The sequence below is a fragment of the Xiphias gladius genome, chromosome 4, assembly GCF_016859285.1.
Source record: "Xiphias gladius isolate SHS-SW01 ecotype Sanya breed wild chromosome 4, ASM1685928v1, whole genome shotgun sequence".
NCBI classification, from domain to species: Eukaryota; Metazoa; Chordata; class Actinopteri; order Istiophoriformes; family Xiphiidae; genus Xiphias; species Xiphias gladius.
In genome coordinates, this window is record NC_053403.1 from 9,566,962 (window position 1) to 9,591,197 (window position 24,236).

A 24,236-nucleotide genomic window follows, 5' to 3' on the forward strand; every position below is an offset into this window, starting at 1 on the left:
TTAAGAGGTTCTTATATGATGTACAGTATTTTACATTCATGGATTATTACTATCGATGGACGAATGCGCTTGCAGTATTTTACTGTTGCGGCAGGTCGACGAGGAGCTCATTGAAAACCAATTTTTCAGACTTTTGGTTACTTTAACCGGCAACAATGCACCATATTTTAGAAGATAATCCACTTTTTTTTGTATGTAAAAAAAAATAATCTTACTTTAAAAAGTAAGTGTGGCGCCGTTGTAAACCTGGTCAAAGTTTGCCCCTGAAATGTAGCAGACCAGAGGTTTTACGGTAGTGATAAAGTGGACTCTCCCGGACTTTGCTTCGGGGTGCGGGCTGGAGTGCGTCTCCACCACAGTCACCTGAAGCCCTTCGGTTACGCAGAGCTGAGCTCCGTGTAACGGACCACGTGACTGGGAAACCAAGTGGGGGCACCACTGATGAATTAGATGCGTCCTGTTAAAGGGGCTGAATATAAAATGCAAACAAGTAGTTTGCATTTCATATTCATAGTTACGTTTAATGGCTTTGTAGAAATTTTCCTCACTTAACATTAAAGGGTCTTTTTTTTTTTTTCCTCATAAAATTAAACACACTTTGATTCAATCTTGTAAGACAGTAAAACATGAAAACTCATATGGTGCACAATAATCTATGAAAGATCATATACTTTATACTTTACCAGTATTATGGCTGTCAGATACATGTGTAGGAGTGAAAACCACATTTGACTCTGAATTGAAGTGGAGAAGTATGAAAGACAGTAGCATAAAAATGGAAATACTCCGTAAAGTTTGGGATCGTAAAATGTTAAAGAAATCGTTTTTTTGGGAATAGAAAACTGCAATAATAGTATATTGATAGTCCGACTGATAGTTAAGTTATTCTTGTTTACTAGGCCTCCACCATTACATATAAACATTGACACAACTCCTCCCCTATTTTGGACACAGATCGCTGTATTAGTTTAATTCCAGCTTCTGAAAATGTAATTTCCTAAGATGATTTAAATCCTCATTACACCAAAACCACACATGAGAAGAACCACAACAATGCAGGTCAAATGTTAGAAGAACAGTTTAATCATACATAGTCACAATTCTGCTTCCAAAAATGAGTTTGTTTTCTTCATCTAACATCTGGAAATGTACATAAGGCCACCTGAAAATGTACATGACTTTGACAGTGTGACAAAACTCATATGTTCATATTTATATAATTGACAATATTTTACATTGCTTTTGCTTACAAGGTAGAAGCTGTTCCAAAATACAGCACTCTTCTGTACAAAAATAATTCTTGTCATATCCTGTGAAGTTTCCAAGGTAGCAGAGAGGACTAAATGCAGCCTCAGTTTTAGTACAGAGTGTTTTTTTTTCTTTTTTCTCCTTTTTAAACTGTCACACATCAGAAAGACTATCAACAGTGGATGTTACAGCTCCAGTACAAATAGAGGCTGGCCTTTCCCATAACAGATTAAAAACAAAAACCATGCCAGATTGTGAAGCCATAAAGTTTTTTTTTTTCCTTTCTAAAATTACACTTGATCAAATAAAACTGTATACATTATATTCAGGGGGAGTGATGAATATACACACATCAAAATGCACATTTTTGCCATTTTTCCCCAAAAAGTGTAAAAGACATCCCATTTACAGCATAAACGTTTACAAATGTACAACTGTACAGACGAAATAAAAGCATCACTACAAATTTAGAGCAAGGCCTGTGAAACACCACAACTAGACATTTTTTTCAATTAAACTAATAATCTTACACTTATTAACTGCACATATACTACATGTATTCTACAATTATTCATATGAAGCAAAGAAGCCATTACTACGAGCAGAACAGGTGAATTGTATAGCTTTAGATGGCCCCACCGTCCTCCATCAATGCACTTGCATACCCAACCAAATGGGGGAGAAAAGAAAAAAAAAAAAAAAAAAATTTTAAAAAACAAAAACAGGACCATTTAAAAAAAACAAAACAAAAAACAAAAAGGTTCTTTCAACATCCCTTTCTTCCACTTTTCTCTCATTTCACCTCAGATATAAAGCTGGGATGAGCTCCACTTCAACTTTTTTTTTTAGACTACTCTGACCTTCAGGCGGTGGGGGTCCCATCATTGCTGCAAGCCCCCTACCAAAAAGCAACAATTTACTCATACATAAAGATGCTATACATTGCTAAACTACTTCTACGCAAGAGATGATTATTCAGTACGTAAAGATACTGTTTTCTAGGGCAGTGTTCATCTCAAAACTACAAGACAGATAAGATGTTACACAAAACATGATAAAGAAAAAAATCATTCCAAGGATTAAAACCTGTCACAGCATGCCAACGCATACCCCACTCCCACCCCACTATTCCCACAAAAAGCTCCCCACTACGGTCATTTCATGTTAAGATTATACCAGGTTACACGCCCACTGTACAACCAAACCTCATGCTCTGCTTCTATGTGTTAATGGTAGCTTTTATCTTGCATAAACCCCGAGTGATCCCCTGGGTGAGGGAAAAAGTAAGACGGCTCAAATGGGGCTCAGCGGATGCAGCAGCTCAGGTTTGTCAGGCTGTAATATTTAGTACCGAAACGTCAGGCAGACTACAAGCTGCTTGAGTAAACACGCGCCCCCACTTAGCCTGGAAAAGGAGGCAAGATAAAGCCACCACCGCTGGAAAACACTACCCTAGACTTGAGCACCAATCCCCAAAGCCAAACTGGTCTTGAAGACCTCTGAGTGGCTGTGGCGCGTGACACATAGTACTCACCTGTGGACGGAGGAGTTCATATCCATCCATACTATGAGGTGCTATTTGAAACTAATCCATCAGCTGCTTTGGCATTGGAAAACACTTTAACTGTGCATGGGTTAATGTACAAATATAATATTAAATTGCCTAGATTTAATTAGAACAGTAGACATAAGTCTGGTTACAAAAACAAATTGAACTGTTTTCTTTTTTTTTTCTTTTTTTTAAAAGGACATCTCAGTTTAGCCTTATAAAGTCACTTGCTGGTGTTAATTGTAAGAATTGTAAATTTCAGCAAATGTGTAATAAGTTTTTTTTTTTCTACAGAGAATTTACAAGGTAAAAAACTAAATGTACAAGATAATATGAAAACCAGTCAAATACATCAATTACATCATTAACAATGGGCTTGTGCTTTACCCAGGAAATATCGGCCAGCTGACTGTGTATACCCTTGGGGCCACACTGGGGACCTGCACCAGGGGTGGCAGAGTGGCAGGGGTCAGTTGTCACAGCGTTCTTAGGTGAAGTTGACTTGTCTTTTTACTTTTATTTTTATTTTTTGGTAATTCCCCAAAAAAAATGGGATGTCAGAGGGTGTCAAAGGCCCTATGGCTAAGGAGCATCTCTCACAGAACAGGGGGTTTGGGGCTCCTACTCCTCCTCTTCTTCTTCAGGGGACCTGGGATGTTGACATGACTACATGAGGCCATTCGTGGGGCCACCGATGGGACCCAGTTCAGATCCGCTCTTCATGTAGTACTTTTCTAGCTTGGCCAGAATGTGCTTCCCATAAGTGTACTTGCGCAAAGTGGCAATGTGAGGCCGGATCTAAAAAGGGAAGAGAGGACAAAAGGTTAGCAAGTTCAAAGTAAATCTCATTTGATATGACGTAGATTAAATTTATTTCAATGTCTGTCATATGAAATATAGAGGACAAGCAAAATATGGCATGTCCACCTTCAAAATAACAAAACTAACTGAGAAATATATATAAAACCACAACCAGGTTATGCATTCAAGTTCAAGGTTCAATCTATGAGCCAATCTGACCCGGTTATGACTTTCTAAACTGATAACAGGTCTTTTTAACAATGACTAAAGCTACCACACTCACCACATTCAGACCGACTTCAGCCCTACATGAAAAAACAAAGCCCCCCCAATTCATTTACATGCGGCCACTCCCGTGGCACAGCTGGAGTACCAATGCAGGGTTGTCTGGCAAAAGATGCTGAACCTTGCTCAACTTTTCCTGCAGCGCAATGTCTTCCAGTAAGGACACGAGCAGTGCATTTTCACCGTTTATCTCGCAACTGTCGGAACGTAAGATAAAATAACTTTCGCAGTGATAAATTTCCAGAGCTGTAAACCCCTGTCTGATAGTATTACAAACCACTGTGCAGTGTCCTGATGTCTGACTAGCCTTCAAACTCACAGATCTATTACTCTAACTGGTCTGTCGCTTTTCATGTGGCAAGGCTGCCTGAGGCAACACCAACGCAGCCTCTTGAGTTGTTTTAACACGTACTGTCTGAAAGCGGCGGAGAGATCAATGTTTTCTGATGCTGTTAAAGGCCCTGCACACTCATGGTAAACCCTCACAGGTAAATTTGGCTGACTAGACCTCTTCTCTTGAATATGCGGGCATGTAAAGTGTTGTGTTTTGATTGAAATCTCCCTGTAAGCTTTGTTGCACCTGTTAGGGTGGGACAAGTTACACTTTTGTGTGTGTTTGAGTCTGGGTCCCTCACCTAAATTCAGCAGAGGTCCTGAGCAGAGGTCTAAATCAGCCAGAAAACTGAGACACCTGTGTGCATGTGCACGACCTTCAACAGATTCCTCATACAAAATGTTCATTTATTCCAAATATGAATTCACTAGGACAAAGTCTCAACCGCTTTGCTAGCCGTGTACCCTTTCAGCGCAAATGCAAGCCCCCCCTCTCCATAATCTATATATGCACACATTTAGGAGTCGACCTACCTTGTGCATGATGATTTTGCGCTGAGCAGGTTCTGCCATGTCGATCATTCTTTGCACAACATAGTTGGCATACTGGTCCTTCATCATGGTGTACAGGGCGCTGTGAGGCCCGTCCTTCTGGCAGCACACTTCGTCTATCAGCAGAGCTCTCTCAGCACGTGAAGAATGGATCACACACTTCTCAACAACATTACTGAGGAAAAAAAACAGAAACTTTTATTATACATATACTAAAGCCATAATTGACCTGACGGAGTTATAGTGATGACCAGTCAGGGAAGATGCTTTATTTATTCATTGGGATTGCTGGCATGGTAGAATTCTTCTCTCTTGACTGATTTGCGTTGTATTTGAGGCATTACATGGGACATGACATGGAGTGTTCAAATGGCTCATTTTGTTTGGAACAAATAACAGACTGGATGGAAAATTTCCCAGGACAACTATTATGAGTCTCTTGCTGACCTAACTTTTGTGGTCATGAGCGGTCCCATTAAATTAAAGCTGTTGGGTAGAAATCAAGTTTTTTCCTATCAGGGTGGCTCGGGGCAAGAGGCAAGACTTAATGTTGTGCAAACCACAGGAGGTGCAGCTAAACAAAAAAAGGAGTGCCCTGTAATCCAAATGCACCAGATCAACGTACGTGTCCAAACCTCATTTATATGTTCATTGTCTGTGTTTCCATACGTTATTTCATTTACTTGCACAGCTTGAAGGCAAGGTGCATGCTGTACATTTTAGTAACATTTTTTATTTATTTATTTTTATAATGTATAGTTTAGGATAGTCATTAATTGAAATTTTAACAGACCATTCCCCCTTTTAGTTGTCATGGAGCTCTGAAAGAACAAAAAAATAAATTCAGGGAAAAACAATTAAAAAAAAAAAGAGTCAACCAGATTTGTTGTGCTGCAAATTTGTTTCTCTACACAGGGCTCAGGAACATAATGTTACGCAACGTCTTGCAAAACTGATTCATAACACTAGTCAGCATCTGGTTACCTGTAATTGGTTCCTGCAGTGTGCTTGCGGTCAGCTTAGTCTGTCATGATATTTGCTTGACCTGTAGCTGGTTGGCTAATCTGCAGTATTCTATGTAAATGCTGAATAGTTTAACATAGCTGTCGGTAAGGGCAGGACAAGTTATATTAATGTTAAGACAGATGTCCATCTTACTACTGATAATTTAATGATGAACCTGACCAAATATTTAATTACCATTGTCTATGCCGCAGTAGAGGTCCTTTTTTTTTTTTTTTTTTTTTTTCCCCTCCAATCAGCGAATTTAGAAATCTGGCATGTGCATAGTTACAACAGCGGACAGATTTGAGTGTTGCTAGTGAAAATTCAAAACAAGATAGCATTACAAGGAGGTTAAGTGACGCCCTAATAGTTTAACATACCCCTGGGGACGATTCATTGAACAAATTGGTGTACTGCCAGACAGTGAAAAGGTCACCCTCACATAGATGTCGGTAAAACCTTAATCTTTCCCAGTGCTAAAATAAATAAATGATTAATACAGCTTACCTTGCAAATTTGTGTTGGCTCAGGACAAGAACCTTACCACGAACCTCTGCCACTATCTTGCTCTTATCCTCTGGTCTGCCGTGCTCCAAAACATGCTGAATGACGTAGTTACCATACTGATCCTGCAGGAGGCGGTACAAGTGTAAGCTCAAGGTAAACAGCCATTTCAATACTTATTGAATGACAAAGAATCAGTGGGACACCCTTTACTCTGATTGATACTCATGCACTACTTTTCACCATTGGTCTTCACTGGTGTGAGATAAATCATGCAGCTCTACAATGATAGGTAGACGACTGAGTGACACCCCCACTTGTAGTCTTACAATACCCTTACGTCATCACTGCGGAAGGTCAGACAAAACCGATGCTGCTGGTTTGGAGTGTTGCTGACCAGACAACACAACCAATAGCATCTTTGCCCCTTCAGAAATGGGTGATAGACAGTTATGGGTGTAATTTTAGTGTGACAAGATGGAGACAAAAACTCACCTGACCAAGCAACAAATAATACCACTCTTGAATTGATTTCGTTTAAGTAGTAATTTGTTGGGTAGGTAATGTGATCTCCAACTTTAATTGGGAAGTATTTACCTTCAAATCCATTTCCTCTCAATCTGTTTTAACAAGAACTTGCATCATTATGTTCTTGAACTTGACTAACTCAAGGGCTCAAGGTGGAGTTGCAGTGTTTTGAGCACCAGTTATGAACACCTTAGTTGTCCAAAGAGTTTCATACTCTTATGGAGGTACTTTCAAGCAATTATAGTGAAATAAAGATGAAAAACTGAAAAACAGATTGATCAGGAGATGCTGTAGGCAAAAGAGAGGGATCATCAGACAACAGGGAAACATGTGCCTTGTGAATCCTCTGTGGCATAAAGCAAAAGAAGGGAAAAGGCATGAAAAGGCGGCTCAGTGGGTTAGGAGAAGACCCATAAAAGTTGGGAGTTGGAGAACTATCTAAATGTTAAATCAGATTGTTTACAATAGAAAAGATTAAAAAAAAAAAAAAAAAAAAAGGGGGAAAGAGGAAGGGAGCACAGGGACATCCGCGAGAGAGAGGCAAATTGCTCTGACCTTGAACAGTGCATCGCGGGACACTGTATAATATGTTTTGGGTGTCATCTCCAATGATACGCCTTGATATTTCTAGATGGAATAAGTGAGGGGGCAGGGTGGATGTTTAAATAATCACATATGTCAGATGTAATGACAGCTAACAGTACAATTACATTCATCCTTACACTTTACACTTAGCAGACCACAACTACACAGGAAAAATGACAGGCTTGAAAGAAAAAAAAAAAAAAATATATGAAATGTTCAAACATGAAGTAGACATGAAAAAACACAAGACAAGCACACATCTCAACGTTGATCAGTCACATCTAGCAAACATAAAATGAGGCAGATGTGCTCACCTGGCCCAACTGTTCAGAGTGCTGATGAAGTTCTTCCAGGATGGGTAGAGTCTGCTCCTGAGTGCAGTGCTCCAAAATCCTCTGGATCACTCTGCAGCCATAAGGGTGTGTGGAGAGCACAAACACCTGCGAAAGGAGATCAAAGGAAGAGCAGCTCAATGTACATGTAGTTTCCGAAATATTACACCACAGATCCTTATACTGAACCTTCTATGGAATAAAGAATTTTCAAGGAGAATTTTAGATGTGTCCTTTGAGTCCCTGATCCACACATGCATGTGTATGATGCGATAAACATTCCTGCCAATGGGTTCTCACTGTTCCACTGATCTTAAAGTGGTGGTGAGTGGTGCACCAACAAAGGCAGGGAAGAAGATGACTGCGAGTGAGTTAACATGGATGTAAAACATAGTGGGCGTCAAACTTTTTAGAAGAATTTGTTTGCAATTGTTTTATGAAGAAGGAAATGCATTGAACACCTTTGTTAGACTGTTTTGTTTACAAGATTAAAACTACCTCCCCACGGTTGTATGCCTCCACCAACCAGTAAAGTTGCAGTTTACATCCATGTCTGTCCAGACTCATAACATATGTAGCAAAAATTACTGTAGGAATTTAATACAAAAGCTGCATATTTTGATAAAATGGTTATAACTATATTGATGTGTATGATTCAGTGAATAATCTCCAGTGAGAAGCATGCCGGCTTCACTTTCACACATCTTCAACACGGCACCCAAGGAGATCTATACAGTCACCACAGTTTCAAGGTGGGCACTCAAGATTAATGTCACCAGTTCAGTATTTGACCAAATGTGAAATACAGTCACAATCTCCCCTTCTGTGACTGAGTTATGGTATTGCATAATGGCTGGAAAAGTGTCTTTGCAGAACATTATGATATCACATTGAAGTTGACCTTTGACCTTGTGGATATGAAACAGCTGTCACCTGACAGGAGGCATAAGGGAATTTTTAAGTTGCTTTATGCCATTGGTTATAGTTTTATCTTCTTCGAATTTCTTTACAACCTAATTTTAGAATTCAAATACGATCCTCTGCGTGCGTCTGGCAGGAGCTGTTCTTGAGTGTTTTTTTGCACATAACCCTGTGCTTTTTGTGGCTTTAACAATTATTTTTAACACAAAGTTTCAGAGATGGAATATCACCTTTTTCATCGGTATATCACAATGCTTTGATTACTTGAATGAAAGAAATTTGCTCTTCTTTTTCATGCATATAAGGCATTTAACAACATTTTTTTAGATTACGTTTGATTGTCTTCTCTGCAGTTGATTCATGCCTCATTGTTTGCTTCTTCATATAATGTTCTTGTATTTACATAACACAATGTCACTAGTCAAAGCAAATAGGCGGATTTGGATTCATGAAAAGGTCTTTTAACCTAAAATGCAGCAGATTCAATGTTATTGATTCAAATCAATTTGAGAAATAAAATGACCTTGAATTTAAACAATTAAGGGAGGAGCCTTAAAGAACCCACACTTACAAAGAGAACTAGAAGCTTGAGTAGCAATTAGATTTTCATTTCTAACGCAAACAATGACTGACAGCTGAGCCATTTCTCATAATATTGAACTCACCTGGCCCTGGAAGGCATCAATAATAAACTGGAGGGCCTGAGGTTGGACACATTCAATACACTTCTGCACCACATGGTTCCCATTCTGGTCCTTCACACACTTCAACACGTGGCCATCCAGCTCACGTACAATGTCACTCTGAAATGAAGAAATTAGAGAACAGGGACGAAATTGTAACAGATGTCATTGTGTTAAAATTGAAGATTGCATTATGTTTGATTGATTAAAGAAAAAAAAAAAAAAAAAGACATAACGAGGTTAGCAAAAAATTTTAAATCTCACTTACAATTACCTGCTGGTCTGAGGAAATGGACTCTAGGGCTTTTTGGATGACCCTGCAACCATACATCTGCAAAGCAAGGGGGAGGACGTGCCCACGGATACGTGTTGCCAAAGCCAGCTTCTGATCTGCACTTCCAAACTACATGAAACAAAACAAAGTGTATTGCACACATGCCACAGAACATAGTCACTGTTCTAGTTAACATTAGGTGGTTACTGAATTGACACCAGGATGTATTTCAACAGTCCAAACCTCAAAGAACTTTTGGATGACATAGTTCCCAAATACATCAGTCATCAATTGGTATGCTGCTTGCAAAATCTCTCCAAACACCATCTGCCTCTCAGCAGGAGTGGCCCTCTCTAGCTTCTGTTGGATAAATCTAGATTCAAGATTTAAAATCAAGATTGGAAGAAAGGGTAGAGATGGGAAATAAAGAAATTAGTCAGATTTTGGTACACCAAAGTAATGTACTCTCTGTGTTAAGATATTGAGTTAAAATGCCTAAATAAAGCAGTATTTTTAAGCCAGAGAGCACATCTTAGCCACCTGGATCCATGCTGGTCTTGAGAGAACTCCACCATGTGTCCAGGGAGGTCACGGAGCTGGAGGTTTGGGAAGCGGTTGTTCCTGAAGTCTTCCAGTAGGCGGCTGCGTCCGGACGGCATGACATCTGAGCGACTGTAACGGGGCCGTGACGGAGGGAACAGTTGGCTGCTGGAATTGAACAGACTGGACGTACCACCGGTGCTCCGGTACTTTGCCTCAGCTCCAGGTGCTGCCGAAATGTAACGCCCGCTGCCATTCGTCAGGCCACCTAGGATCAGAGAATGATTAAAATTCTGACCAAATACTGTTGTGGTGTTAAGCATAATTTGAAACGCAAGTAGTAAAATGTTATTGCTTTTGGGGCGGCATAGTAAGTGACCTTAAAATGATTTTAATTCATTCATTAATGAATAAATAAAAAAAAAAAAAAAAAACTCTTACCCCACACAGGTCAGAACAATTATGGTGTAAAACTTCTTATTTAGAAGTTTAAGTAGGTCATTCACTATTACCATAAATACTAGGCTCACCTAGGTGAAGGCTGGAAGAGGATCCATGAGAAGAGGGCAGAGAAGGTGGAGGTGTGAGTGGGGAGTGACCCGGTGTCAGGCCAATGGGGCTGGGTGAGGAGGAGTAACCCAGGCTGTTGTAAAACGGCTGGCCAATGGGAGTTAAACTGCTGCCACCGCGTTTGTATAGGTCAGAACTTGCCAACAGGGAGTCCCTGCGAGATACACTGCTACTGGTAGAGCTGGATACTGTAAGAAAAGAAATAACAGAGCGCCAGTATAAGAAAACAGACTCCTTAAAATAATCTTTTTTTTTTTTTAATCCTGATCTAGCTTGTGGCTGAGTCACTGACCAGAAGAGCCAAAGGCTCCAAGAGCAGAGCCCAGGCCCACGCCAAGAGAGCCGCCGGTGCTGCTGAAGCCCAGGGAGGAGCTTGGTGGTGGAGGGGCGGCAGAGGTGTGTGAGAAAAGGGAGCTACTCTGAGAAGTGTTAGGGACTGATCCAGAGCCGTAGAACGAGCTGGAGGGCAGGCCGCTGCTGGGTGGAGGAGCCTGCTGCTGCTGCTGCTGCGGCTGAGGTTGAGGCATGGAGCGGTACAGCCCGTTGGCTGGAGGACCAGACATGTTGTTCCCAGAGCCAGATGCAGACACCGCAGCTGCTGGTGGAGGGGGAAAGGGGAGTGTGAGGGGGAGAAAGGTGAGGTACGGTCAGAATGGCCCAGAGTGGTACTAATTAAGTAACAGGGAGGAGTAGATGTGTGGCTTTCAGATGTTGCGTATAATATGTAGGATTGGAGTTTCATTAAATAGTGACAATTTAATTTAGAGGACTAGTCAGTTAAAAAGTCATATTCCCATTATAAGCACATGCACAGGTCTTGAAGTTTCATCCATGGCATGTCATTTATTTCAAGATGTGACTTTTATATGTGACAGACATTTCCAATAAGTGGGACTGACACTAGAAATCAATGTGAACAAAAAAATGGAACAGTTCTCAGGCCAAAAAGGGGTTTAAGAATGATCAAATTCAATCGCTGCACTTTTCAGCCATTACTGAACAAACCACTTACAGAGAAAAGTTGAGCATTTAGGTTAATTTTTTGTCTAACCCCAATGCTTGAAAATTTACACTGGCAGAACTGCCTTCAACAAAATAAGAAGGGCTTTTAAAATGAGGGAATGGCTGCCGATTAGTTTACACTGTCACTGACTCCCAGTGTATCCACCAATACCCTGCATCCACATATTGAAAATGATCCATCGTGACAACTGGATCAGTACTTACCAGCCTGTGCAGCGGCAGGGTTGATGAGGAGAGGGGTCTGGACTAGACGGACTGGCCCACTTAGACCAGTCCGGGTCCCAGGACCCATCACCAGAGCTCCAGTCTGGTCATAGTAAGCTGCAGGGGCCAACACCTGGTAACCTGAGGAGATAAGGAACACAAAAAGTCAGCAAGGAGGGAACACCATCTTCAATGAGTGATAATTATGAGGTTGAACAATGATGAAATCAAATATATTACAACAGAACATATTAAAATAGAGCTCTCTGATGGTAGGATGATTTTTTCAATTTTTGTCGCAATAACCACAAAATCCTGATCACAGAACATCAAGTAGTATAAATAAAAGTGTTTGGTTGTTAGTGCCTTTGGCTAAACGGTGCTTGTATGAGGTGGTCTACTAACCGGGCATTCCAGTGTACGCCAATGCAGGGTTTGCAGCAGCTGCTGCAGCTAGAGATTCTTGCTGACTCTGCTGACCTTGCCCAGGCGTAAGAGGTCGCTGGTTGGTTCCTGTACGCATTACCTGGAGGAGAAGGTTAAGGATACGGTTAAACACACAGGCTGCCAAAGTACTGCGTCGAAAGCTTTCAAGCATATTCTGTAATTGGGGCCCTTGACAACTTGGCCTCAGATCTTGAGTATTTCTATTTTATATAAAATATTTATGGCTAAATGAGGAACGGTCAAAGTTAAAGTTCAGCTAATCTGATTTATCAGGACTGCGTAGGTTTGGTTTAATCGAAGCTGACTGACAGTTGCCTAGCAACATAAAAAAAACCCAGCTCCACATCATAATTTGATTCAAATGTAACTAAAAACTGATTGCACAAAGTATGTGACATCAACTTTCATCCAACTGGGCACCATGTTCACCATGAATGACAGGCTCACAGAGAGGGTGACAGGGCCTGTAAAAACTTTGATTTTTTTGACGGTCCACCAGCCCACCAATATAGCAGCTCAGCAGGATTATTCCCGGTATCTCCGATGACCAGTCTGACTATGAAGGGGTTTGTTGTAGAAAGTTTTAAGTTTTGTTGTAAGGCACTTAGCTTTCTTGCATAAACTTAGTGCCTCTGTTGCTAGATTTACTGGACTTTTCAGACCCTTTTAGCAAAAGCACCTAGCAACACATCTAATGACTTCTGCACAAACCTTATCTACTTTCCGTTGAAGAGTCGCCAGTAATACCCTGCGAGTGTGAGGTCAGGCTATCCCTCTGCATGCACACCTCTCTATGCATCTGATTCAACTGACCGCACTACAGCTGACACAGACGTGAATTGGCTTCTAACTTTCTCTTTGGGTGATCATTTTACAATTAATAAAGCCAAAATCACAACACAGCCATCGAAATTATAAACTCAGGATTTTAATCAGTGCAGAGCAGCAGCTTGCAAAACACTTGGAAGTGACTGCTGGTTAACATGTAGTCTTAATGGGCTGCGTTTCAGTCACTATTTCATACTTGTTCCGTTGTCTGACAACAGAAACAGAAAAACATGTATATGAAAACAGGTTCATTGGGAATTTGGTTGTGTTAAATTACTGTATGTGAGCACAGAGAGTAGGAGAGAAGCAAACAGATATAAAGGGCAGTCCAGGCATATACTAGGTTTTAACCTAGTCCTGTTCTCTCTTCCCTCTGCCGGGTGTTGCCATGTGTCTCCACTTCCTGCATCTGCTGTTTCCAATTAAAAGCCCCCTGCAGAGTCATGTAATTCCGACTTCATTACATTGCAGTGGCGGCAAAACCGATGTAGTAACAGACAACCTGAAAACATGATGTCTCCGGCACACAGGCATAAATACAAAACTGATTAAGATAGTCATTGTGTGTCCATATACGATCCCATTACTCATATTAAAAAAAAAAAAAACTGGATGAGAATATTGATTCCAGTCAACCCAAACATTTTGCACGTGAAAATGTCACATTACACAAAGTTTATTGGAAATGAATCCTGAAGCACAATATTCTCATATAATTTAGACATTGTACAGGGAAAATGAAAAATGGAATTAATAACATTTAAACTTAAACAAAATCTCTAAGAACCAGCCAGGCTAGAATATATAAATAATTCCTACCTGTGGCTGGCCTGGCCCTGGTCCCTGATTGGATGCTTGCTGATTAGCTGAGTGATTGGCAGTAGATGCAGCCTGTTGTTGGAAAAGATTGGCAGGGTACACACCCCAAGGAACACCGTAGTACTGTGGTGGAACCACTGTAGGCCCTGAGGAAAACATTTTGATGTTACATACATATCTTATACAATTGATGAAGACAATATTTCTTAATCTTAACTTGGCACAATTGCATTATGCATCAAAAATAAAACTGCATCTCTGAGACCTTAAACTGAAAAGATCACAAGATCTGAAAATGTGCTGTGTGATCACCTGCAAGCGTGGCTGCAGCTGCCAGCCCAGCGGCAGTGTAGGGATCGGCTCCAGGGGGGGCAGCATTAATGATGTAAGGGTTTGGCACAAATGCAGGCGCAAGACCAGCTGGGTAATATAAGGAACAGCCATATAATTTATATTTCCAGATCAAATCTCATTCAAATGACTAAGCAAATGTGAAGTACTTAAACTGTGTTACATCAAACACTATACTACACAGTGAATAAGACAAACTGCCTGACTTACCGAGATGCTGCTGCTGGGCTGCAGCTAGGGCATATTGTTGTTGCTGAGCTGCAGTGAGCTGTTGAACAGTCAGGGGATTAGATCTCTGGAACAACTGAAAAACAAACAAACAAACAAACAAAGAAACAAATTAACAAACAACAACCACCACCACAAAAAAAAAAAAGTCACACTGCTGAGCAAATTTACAGTTAGATCTCTTAATAGATATGTTTTGTGTTTCAACTGACCTGCTGCTGAGAATTGTAATCAAACAATCCTACTGGAGTCCCTGAGGAGTCCACCTGAATCTGGTTTCCAGCATAGTCAAACTGGAGGGACTCCACACCAGTTGGCTGCTCCATACCTCCCATGTTCTGGGCCTCCTGGTTCTGGAAGTCCTCAGTTGGGGCCTTGTTTTGGGCAGGGTGCTGTTGTTGGAGGGCATGAGGGTGGTGCTGTCCCATCATCTCCAAGCCCGTTTGACTGGGGCCCATTCTCTCCACAGCCTCTGTGGGGGAAGCTTGACGACTTCCAGGGGTTGGACTAGGAAAGCAAAGAATGTATTTTGTATTTATAATCACTCAGTCATTTAAACATAATTTAAAAATGTGGGCATTTTCATTATGTTTAGGCTAAATTGCTTTGAACAGCAATGCTCAGAGTTGCCAAAAGCTCATTATAACTTCATTACCATCTGTTAAAATAGGTTTGGGTATTCTAAAATAAGAAAATTATTTTAAAAAAGGAGGACACTACCTAAATCAAGTTACAGCTCATCGTCTCAATTTTAAACCACCATAGTTGAATCTACAAATAGGTAACTGTTCATGTTATTTTACCATAAAAAGGAAAACCTACTTGAAATCTTTGCAGTCTCTGTCCATGCCGTTTAGTAGACTTCTTCCATTGGTTTTGGCTGGATCACTCTCATCCCCCACCTTCATCTCTGGGCTCTTGTCCTCTTCAAAGGGTGACATTTTCTCTTGGACATCACTCTTCTCTCTCCCATCTTGGTCAGCATCTCCTCCACCCTGCATTCACATACAGATTAGTTTAGACTATGTCCCACCCTTGAGAATAAGGCTAGAATAAGCAAGAGAAGTCCCTCTCTTTGACTTAGAAATGAGAGATAGAAGAGATAGAGGCTTGACTTACATAACCTCCATTCCTGTATCGACCATCCAGCTTGTCACCAGGAGAAGAGCTCAGGACATACTCCACCATGCTCACCCCCAGGCCTCCACCTTCTGAGCGAGGTGAAAGCACAGAATTGGCATCACCATTCCCATGGAAACTCTGGCCAGGTCGCCGCTGCACCATGATTGGCTGAGACACTGAATGATCTGAATGAAAAGTTGTGATCAAATATCTAAACAGTTGAGTATATAAAAAAGGTATAGCTTGGTAAACACCCAGTCAGAAAAAGGCAACATTGCAAACCATGGTCAATGGTCAATGGAAAATGCTCATTCCAATCACATAATTGGAAAAAAATTCTTTAAAATAGGATGCATTGACAAAAACAGAAAGATATAGAAGCCACTCACGAGATGATCCCCAGGCATTGTCCCTCCATTCCTCTCCAAGAAGCATCCCTTTCCTTCCATCTTTGGCCAATTCATCAGAATCCCAGAGCTTTTTTGCAGGCAAAAGCTAAAAACATTGTACACATGGGTAAGATGTCTGAGTGCGGAGTATTTATTGTGGGTACCATGGGTTATTTAAAATTTGATGTGTGGTGGTTAGCTTACAATTTTTAAGTTTAAATATTATTTTTTACAGTAGTCTTAATTAGATCAGTTTAAATGATAGACCACTAAAATCTGTCTTTGAGTATGAACAAAATGCCTGTAGACTTGAGGGTGGCCATAGAGAGATTCTAGTTTGTTCCTTCATGGAGAACTTTTTATTGCCTTTTCATCTTTAATGATTACCACTTTAGTGCAGTTATTTTTAAAATCAGAATTAAAAATCACTCACCCCTGTATTATAATCTGCTTTTCCATTGTCCATAGGTATGCTCAAATGCAAAATGTGGCTATATGCACTACTTGTGTCTCAATCCTAACACACAATCCTGTCAATAGTATGAGTTGGTTTGTGTCTGAGCGGCTCTCTCCCGCTCTTCCATTGGTCACAATACCTGCTCTGTTGTAGCTCAAAATATTCTCTGTAAAATACCAAAATATCCAAACTATAAATTATCCAAACTAGAGATTTCTTATACCTATCTTTCAAGCCTAGACAAGGTGAGTGTTTCATAAGATGTCCATGTTGATTTATTGCTGTGCTATAATGGAGAAGAGGACAGATGTTAGGGCCAAAACACCCTTACCTCTCCCATACCCCTTGACTCCAAAGCAAGGGCTTGAAAGTCATAGTTCATTTCATCCACAGCGCGGACCTGAGACAAAAGGGGAGAAAACCGTTTCTGAAACACACTTTTATAGACCAAATTTGATTTAACACTAACAAAATAAAATTACTAGCCTCTAAACAGAAAGCTAAAAGCAACAGATGGAAGACCACAAAGTAGAAACAGTGAAAATATTGCATAAGTTCTGCTCATTGCAGCGCAGAACAAACTAACATATATTCTCATGGATTTTTGTTCAATTTTACTTCAAACATTTTGGTTCTGTGGAATAATAAAACCCAAATACAAAATATTTCAGGAGGCCCCTCAGCAAACAAAAGATTACTGTTAAATAAAGAAGCATTCAACGTAAAATTTCTAAATAATCAACACAATACAACCACAAACAAACAAAACAATCAATATTTTTGGTTTGTGGTTTTTGCCTTTTTTTTTCTTTTTAAATACTTTCTTTAATATTTCCAACATTGTTCAAAGTCTTAAGTCTTGTAGTGTTTTTCAGTCATTAATAGTGTCTTTTCTTTCTTTCTTTATCCAGATTACTTGTGTTGCAAGTGTTGGGTGATCATCTGTGCTGAAATTTATTTAACTAAATAACATTAAAAAAAAAAAAAAACCTTCTGGCATAAGCTAAAAACCAGAATATCAACTTTCTGATTTACATTTGGGGACACAAGAGATACATGTTAGGTTGGCACAGTGGTTAGCATTGTTGCCTTGTAGAAAGAGGGTCCAAGCTTCAAAAATAGGGGACAGCTTGGGGCCCCTTTGTGAGGAGTTCACTTTTTTTTCCCCTCTTTTGCAGTGACAATCTCACCCCTACTGTGCTGATGCAGTGATAAAAAGCATTGGTCTCACGTGCTTTGCCCGCTGCAAATCAGGATGTGGAAAATGTGTTTTTCACTTAATACAGCACTATTGCACACCTTGTGACAGACAGGTGATCTGTCCAGTGTGTACTCTACCTATCACCCAGTATGTGCTGCAAAAAGCAAATATGGATGGTGTATGGATCCAGAACTTGGGTTTGCCATCATTAAGGAGATCTCCATTTTCCAAATTCTGCTAAGAGGACTGAGGAGGTTAGAGTAAAGAAACAAGACAAATAAAAAGCACCAACTCAGGTGTAGCAAATATGATTTCCACTTTCTGGATTTTGTTTTCCAGATTCATCTGGTAAATTATATTAAATAAATGAATCTAAGATCTTATTATCTAAGAATCATTAAATCCTTGTTTTGTTGCACCCCATGGCATTAAGCTCTACCAACAAAAGCCACTGACATTTTTCATGTGTTCTAACTTAAAACAAACATAGAAGAAAAGGTAATTGATGAATGGTTGACAATCTTCATAGATTAACAGAGCATGTGAAATATGTGACCTCTCAGAGTGAATAACAGCCTCTTACTGCTTGGGCTCTACACCACATTATGTGTCCAAACACAAATTGAGACAGAAAGACACTACTGAGTAGGTACAACCTCACTGATAATTTATCCAGTGGTTTTTACATGTTTGACATCCAAGTCTTTGAATTTGACTTTGTTTTAATTTTCTTAATTTTGTTTCTTTATTTAAAGTTGGTATCATCCAAAGTATGTGTGTAATGGGCACTCCTGAATTGTGAAAAGGACAGTGTACTCTAAAAATGGACAAATAGGAATATACAATAGGCAATCATGTTTTCTGTGTTTGCCCCAAAAGAAGTGAAACAAAAAGTGTGCAGTATAGGAGAAACTGACAAGCCCTCTGCCAACCCCCTTCACAAAGTATAAAATATAATGATGATGAAAAATCCTGCTCTCTAGTCATCTAAACTACATTAAAGTGAATAACATTGCAATGACCATTCTCTGGATGGAGGCTCTTTACCTGGTCAACATGATTGGCATCTCCAGTTGGCCAGCGATGCTTGCTGGGTGTGCAACCTCCAAGCTGCTCTCCAGGCTGCCTCTGAAAAAAGTATCCAACTGTGGCGTCATCCTGAGATCGCCCACTCAGCGGAGGCTGCGGGGTACCTGGGGTAGGGTTGGGACCCCTATCCATGCCCTGTAAGTGTGGGCCTCCAGGAGCCTGTCCAGCTCCTCCAACTGAGGCTAGGGGCCCTCCACCGTGAACTCTGACACCTCCAGTCTCAGGAGCACCATTTGCATGCAGCATCCCACCTCTTGTCTCCTGCCAGGCCACGTCATTCATACCTAGGATGCTGCATGGAACGCTCATTCCACGGGAAAGCCTAAACAAAACACAACATGATGATTTAGTAAATAAATTATAGTTGTCAATCAGAATGACCTGTATCAATGACCTGAGATACAAAAATGTGGGTATTATGTCAACAAGAATGTGCAACCTTAATGAAGGACACAGCCCTTTTGTTCTGATCTCCATAATAAGATATGCTGATTTGGTAGTCTGCCAGGGTGACTATAATATATAATTTAAGTCACTGTGTATAACTGTCTTGAGTAAATGTAGCACCTATTATAACTAAACGATTATTGTATCCTGCTGGGCTTTTAAGTTATGAAAGCTGCAAGTTACAACATGTGGCCTTCATCACTCATCGGTCTGTGAACCTTTAGACAAACTTTTTAAGTGGACTTAAGGAGAAGGATACACCCAGAAAAATACTCAATTGATAACTGCTACAACTTAATTTTCTTCGACGGGATATGACTAATTCCCGTGCTGCTAACTCCATGCTTTGGCTGTTCTACGGTTAAAGATTGTAACAATAGTTAATGTTGCCTTGAATATCCAAATTTAGTTACATTGACTGCTCATCGACGAAAAACTAACGCTACACTGGAAGTTCAATGTAGGGGTTTGTTGATTTACGGAAGAGCAAGGCAAGAACATAACAAGTGACTGTCAAAGATGTTGATGGCTTGCATTACCAAGAATGCTAGCTGGGTCCTAGTGTTAGCTGGTGACCATAAAGCTCATGTAATGCTACCACTAATGTAACATTAATAATGACTAAAATGGGGACGCAAAAGCAATCACCTAACGTTACCCGTTTTTAGCAAAAACGAGAGCTGTGGCTGGCGTTTAAAATTATGAAACGAGGAACAACGGTACACCTAACATTACCTACTGCTCGTTGAGGCAAACCGACGTGCAAGCCTTTTAGCAAGCTGGCTAACTAACCTAGCTAATCTAGCCAGCAACTCCGCTGCTAATAAGCAAGCTGACTTGCGGCTTTGACTGGGGATTTACACAAATTATCGTTTTAAATGATGATGGCTAGCACTTCGTACACTTGTTGCCCATCATTCTTTATGTCAATTAATTTACTCACACTAGCGGAAATCGAACATGTTTAGTGTTAGCTAATGCTGCGAGATTGGAGTGAGCATTAGCAACATCCTTAGCTAGCCAGCTAAGGCTAACAGCACGGGCCTGCTGTTTATTATGCTAGACATCAAAGCTAAATTCACGAATTTGCCATTGTTTTACAGTAAACTCGTGGGCTCCCGTGTTAGACAGAAAACGACCTGTTCTCCTGACTCGAAATATCACAATGGCTGTTTGCACCAAGCCAAATAAACCAAAATAGCTAACGTGAGAGCTAGCGAGCGCTAATTGCCAAGTTGGTGTTTTGCGAGCTAAAACATTAACCAAACACTCAGCGGCTACACAACATGGCCCCCCTTCAAGTTCCAAACAGAGGGGCCTTAACCGCTAAACAAAAGGGGAAATACTCACACCACGGCAGTCGCCTTCAAAGCAGTCGCTTTGCAGAGCTTTTGCTTTCGACGCGGACAAATAAACCGGAGATACTCACGCGTTGTCGTGTCGAGAGAGGGTCTATGCTTGTTGCACGCCGTCAACCCGATTCTATATTGTTTTGTTTCCTTGGAGAGAGCGGTGATTTAGCAAGGCTTGATAGTCTAAACTAGGAGCTTGCCTACGCCAGTGCCCCCTCCCTGTAAATATCGTGAACTGCGTAGACATGCGTATAACAATGTCAATGTAAATTTGCCTCCCCAAAGTACCTTTTGTACGCCGCATGAAGGTAACACACACACACGTTCGCTTCAATGTGTATTTAATGTGCTTATCAACCTGCCATCCGACATGTTATAAATTAGCACCGTATCACCCCCCCCAAGCCGCACACCCATATTGCTGCTGGCTAACCCGTGAAATAAGTTATTTGAATGGAGGAATATTGGATACCGGCTAATTTAATTTTGTAGACAAGGTTGACTCAGTAACAAAAGTAGCAAAGGCTAAAACGACGTTTCGGGGTGTGGGATTTATAGACGAGGCGTTCGTTATAGGAGCCGCTTTGAATAAGAATGACAAAAATAATTTTTTTTTTTTTTAATGTCGCGTAATACATGATCATGCAGTTGGGTTTGGTTGATTTAGGCTGATCCTGGGTCGGGTGGTTCCTCGTGGTCCGCGACCCTCCTCTACATAAGGAAAAGCGATGAGATCCAATCAACTCCTCCATTACAAACTGTGATCTCACCTCCCTATTTCCGATTGGGTTGCTATATTTAGGAAACCACCCTGCGCTTTATAAAGAGCAGCGGTTCCTGGTAAAGCGCTTGGAGTTAGGAGACGAAAAACGACTTACGGGACAGGGCTGCCCCGGGCTCACTTGAGAGCACACCGAGTAGTGGGAGCGGACGCAACGGGTAGCCTTCATCTGTGCGTTGGATGCCACATTTGAGCGAGAGCTAGGGCGGAAAAAAAAAAGAGGGCAGGGATGGCAAACATACGCAAGAAACTTGTCGTGGTGGGGGACGGCGCGTGTGGGAAAACATGTCTACTGATCGTGTTCAGCAAAGACGAGTTTCCCGAGGTGTATGTTCCGACCGTGTTTGAGACGTATGTGGCGGACATAGAGGTGGACAACAAGCAAGTCCAGCTAGCCCTGTGGGACACGGCCGGGCAGGAAGACTATGACCGGCTGCGCCCCCTCTCCTATCCGGACACCGATGTCATCCTGATGTGCTTCTCCGTGGACAGCCCGGACTCGTTGGAAAACATCCCCGAGAAGTGGGTCCCCGAGGTCAAACACTTTTGTCCAAACGTACCCATCATATTAGTGGCGAACAAGAAGGACCTGCGCAACGACGAGAACGTGAGGAACGAGCTGTCCCGGTTGAAGCTGGAGCCAGTGAAAACAGAGGATGGCCGGGCCATGGCCATGCGCATTGGCGCATATGACTATTTGGAGTGCTCTGCCAAAACCAAGGAGGGGATCTGGGAAGTATTCGAGACTGCGACACGGGCAGCCTTGCAAAAACGAACAACACCGCCGGGTGGCTGCCTCAAGTGCTGCGTTCTGATGTGAGTCGACTCGGTCCGGAGAGCCGCCAGGCGCAGACAAGCGGTTGCCGGCGTCGGGGATCCGTGTGTGCGAACGTGTACGGGCAGTGACCACGGTTTTGGATACACGCTTGTAACCCGACGACCTTGGCCGAGCCGAAACGAACGGCTGCTGGCGAGTTGTTTTGAGCGCCCGTCGACGATCATCTGATGTCGGGGTGTGTGAAAATGCACTGTTTACAGCATGTCCTCTTGGGGGTCACATGATCCCAGTCTGACTGATGGAGGGGTAAAAAGGACAAACCACCGACCGCTACATTTTAGTGAACGCCTTTACCCCGGTCGCTAACGTGGACAAGGCCTGCTTTCGAGCCAAGATTTCAATTGCTCGTTTTCGTGTGTGTGTGTGTGTGTGTGTGTGCGTGCGTGTGTGCGCGCGTGTGTGTTTCGAAGTGTTTGCATAGGCCACTGCCTTAGTGCCAAGGTTAGCCTATACTTTGTGATAAGCAAAGCAGTACAGATTGCACTCGTTGTTATTTATGTCCACTTTGTATTGTAAAATGAGTGTATTACGTTTGGGAAATTGCACAGCATCTGGAAATTACAGTAATCCACGGAAAGTTTTTATAAAGCCTACCAATCAGTGTGAGGGTACCCATAGTGGTCTGTATACTTTCTTCTGATGTTTTAAGACATTTTTGAATAAATGTATAGCTTAAGTTTTACAGGTCGTGAAAATCAGCTGTCTCAGGTTTGTTAGTTGGAACAACGTCCAAAAAGTGTGTCTTTTTTTTTTGACTCCACAATATTAACTACCTAGTTTAATAGTTTTTGTCCAATAGGCCACATTTCATCAGATATTTAGGAGACTACCCATTGGCCAGTGTTGAAAAGGGCTAACCATATTGTCCAGTGTAGTTTTGCAAGTTTTCTGGTTGGTGTTTCGTTAAGAGTTGAGCAGTAAGACAGTAAAGCATGTGTCACCAGAAATATATATATATAAATTTTTTTTAGGCTTGCTAAACCTGCTTCTACCCTAAATTTTATGCTTGGCTCTGGCTACAGTGACTAGTTTTGGGAGGACATTGAGGAAATAGGTGCTTTTTCAACGCGGATTATTAAAACATTGAAAGCAAAGGTTACACAAAGACATTGTCAACTGTAAATAGCACAGTCAGCAAAGGAGGAGAAATGTTTTTTTGTTTTGTTTTTTTTATTTCTTTTCTTACAGATCACTTGGACCAAATAATTTGAAGCACATATAGTGTCTCACCATGTGTCTGAACCCTGAAATCCGGGTTTAGCTACTGAAGTCCCAGGAAGACCTGCTTGACATTTTCCATGTCGCTACAGCTCCATTTCCAGTTACGTGGGTGATATTTCCAGGAGAAGATTGAGCATGTGAGATGGTTTAGCATGTGAGTGCTTTGCTCAGCAGAACATGTTTTCTTAGAAAGTGTCACGAAAAGAGGAGTGAGCTACATCAGAACTCTATGAGCCAGTAGCACACTCATATGGGATTAAGACATGGGATGGCAATTTAAAATTTCAATGGAAATTTATCATATATTATGTTATTATAACCACAATCTTATAATAATGACACAAATGTAAACAAAAGGGTATCCCTTTGACTAAAACACCACACTAAAAAATGTAAAGTAGTATTTTTTTTTTTCTGAAGCTGTAAAAAGTTTGTTTACAGCAGTAAAACTGAATTATGACTGATTGAAAAACACACACACACACACACACACAAAAACAATTTTTTTTTTCCTTTATGACTGTGAATGTACCACAAATTTATCTGTTCAGAAGCATTGTTGGAGCTTTGAAGTTAGCAACAAGAAATCAAAGTATGTCCGCTAAATTTCCAATCTTGTGAAATAAATTCAGTTCATTTGATCTGTGTCCACACAGAAGTGTTGGGTAACTGTCCTCTTACACGATTGTGGGAGTGCTTGTTCAAATGACAGCTATGAACATCAATTAC

General features: G+C 41.1%; 2 protein-coding genes across 10 annotated transcripts; one reads left to right on the forward strand and one right to left on the reverse strand.

Moving 5' to 3' along the window:
- Nucleotides 1–1,065: 1,065 nt before the first annotated feature.
- Nucleotides 1,066–21,053, reverse strand: pum2 (pumilio RNA-binding family member 2). Of its 9 annotated transcripts, none has more exons than XM_040125033.1 (23): nt 20,956–21,053; nt 18,827–19,190; nt 16,910–16,978; nt 16,122–16,227; nt 15,730–15,917; nt 15,433–15,605; nt 14,823–15,117; nt 14,593–14,686; nt 14,344–14,451; nt 14,032–14,177; nt 12,343–12,463; nt 11,938–12,078; nt 11,003–11,308; nt 10,671–10,898; nt 10,141–10,408; nt 9,844–9,973; nt 9,595–9,729; nt 9,309–9,446; nt 7,705–7,830; nt 7,361–7,432; nt 6,281–6,402; nt 4,751–4,943; nt 1,066–3,595 (listed from the first exon to the last, which is right to left on the reverse strand). In XM_040125033.1, the coding sequence occupies exons 2-23, from the start codon at nt 19,175–19,177 to the stop codon at nt 3,464–3,466; spliced, it is 3,642 nt and encodes a 1,213-aa protein (XP_039980967.1). In that variant the 5' UTR covers nt 19,178–19,190; nt 20,956–21,053; the 3' UTR covers nt 1,066–3,463. The 9 variants fall into 9 exon arrangements, with proteins under 9 accessions (XP_039980967.1, XP_039980974.1, XP_039980969.1 ...); XM_040125040.1 differs by lacking the exon at nt 20,956–21,053 and adding an exon at nt 20,745–20,931 and having other exon boundaries at nt 15,730–15,821; XM_040125035.1 differs by lacking the exon at nt 20,956–21,053 and adding an exon at nt 20,745–20,931 and having other exon boundaries at nt 11,003–11,305.
- A 104-nt stretch (nt 21,054–21,157) lies between these two features.
- Nucleotides 21,158–23,993, forward strand: LOC120788852 (rho-related GTP-binding protein RhoB). Its single transcript, XM_040125041.1, has one exon. It carries the CDS (start codon nt 21,678–21,680, stop codon nt 22,266–22,268), a length of 591 nt encoding a protein of 196 aa, XP_039980975.1. The 5' UTR covers nt 21,158–21,677; the 3' UTR covers nt 22,269–23,993.
- Nucleotides 23,994–24,236: the final 243 nt, after the last annotated feature.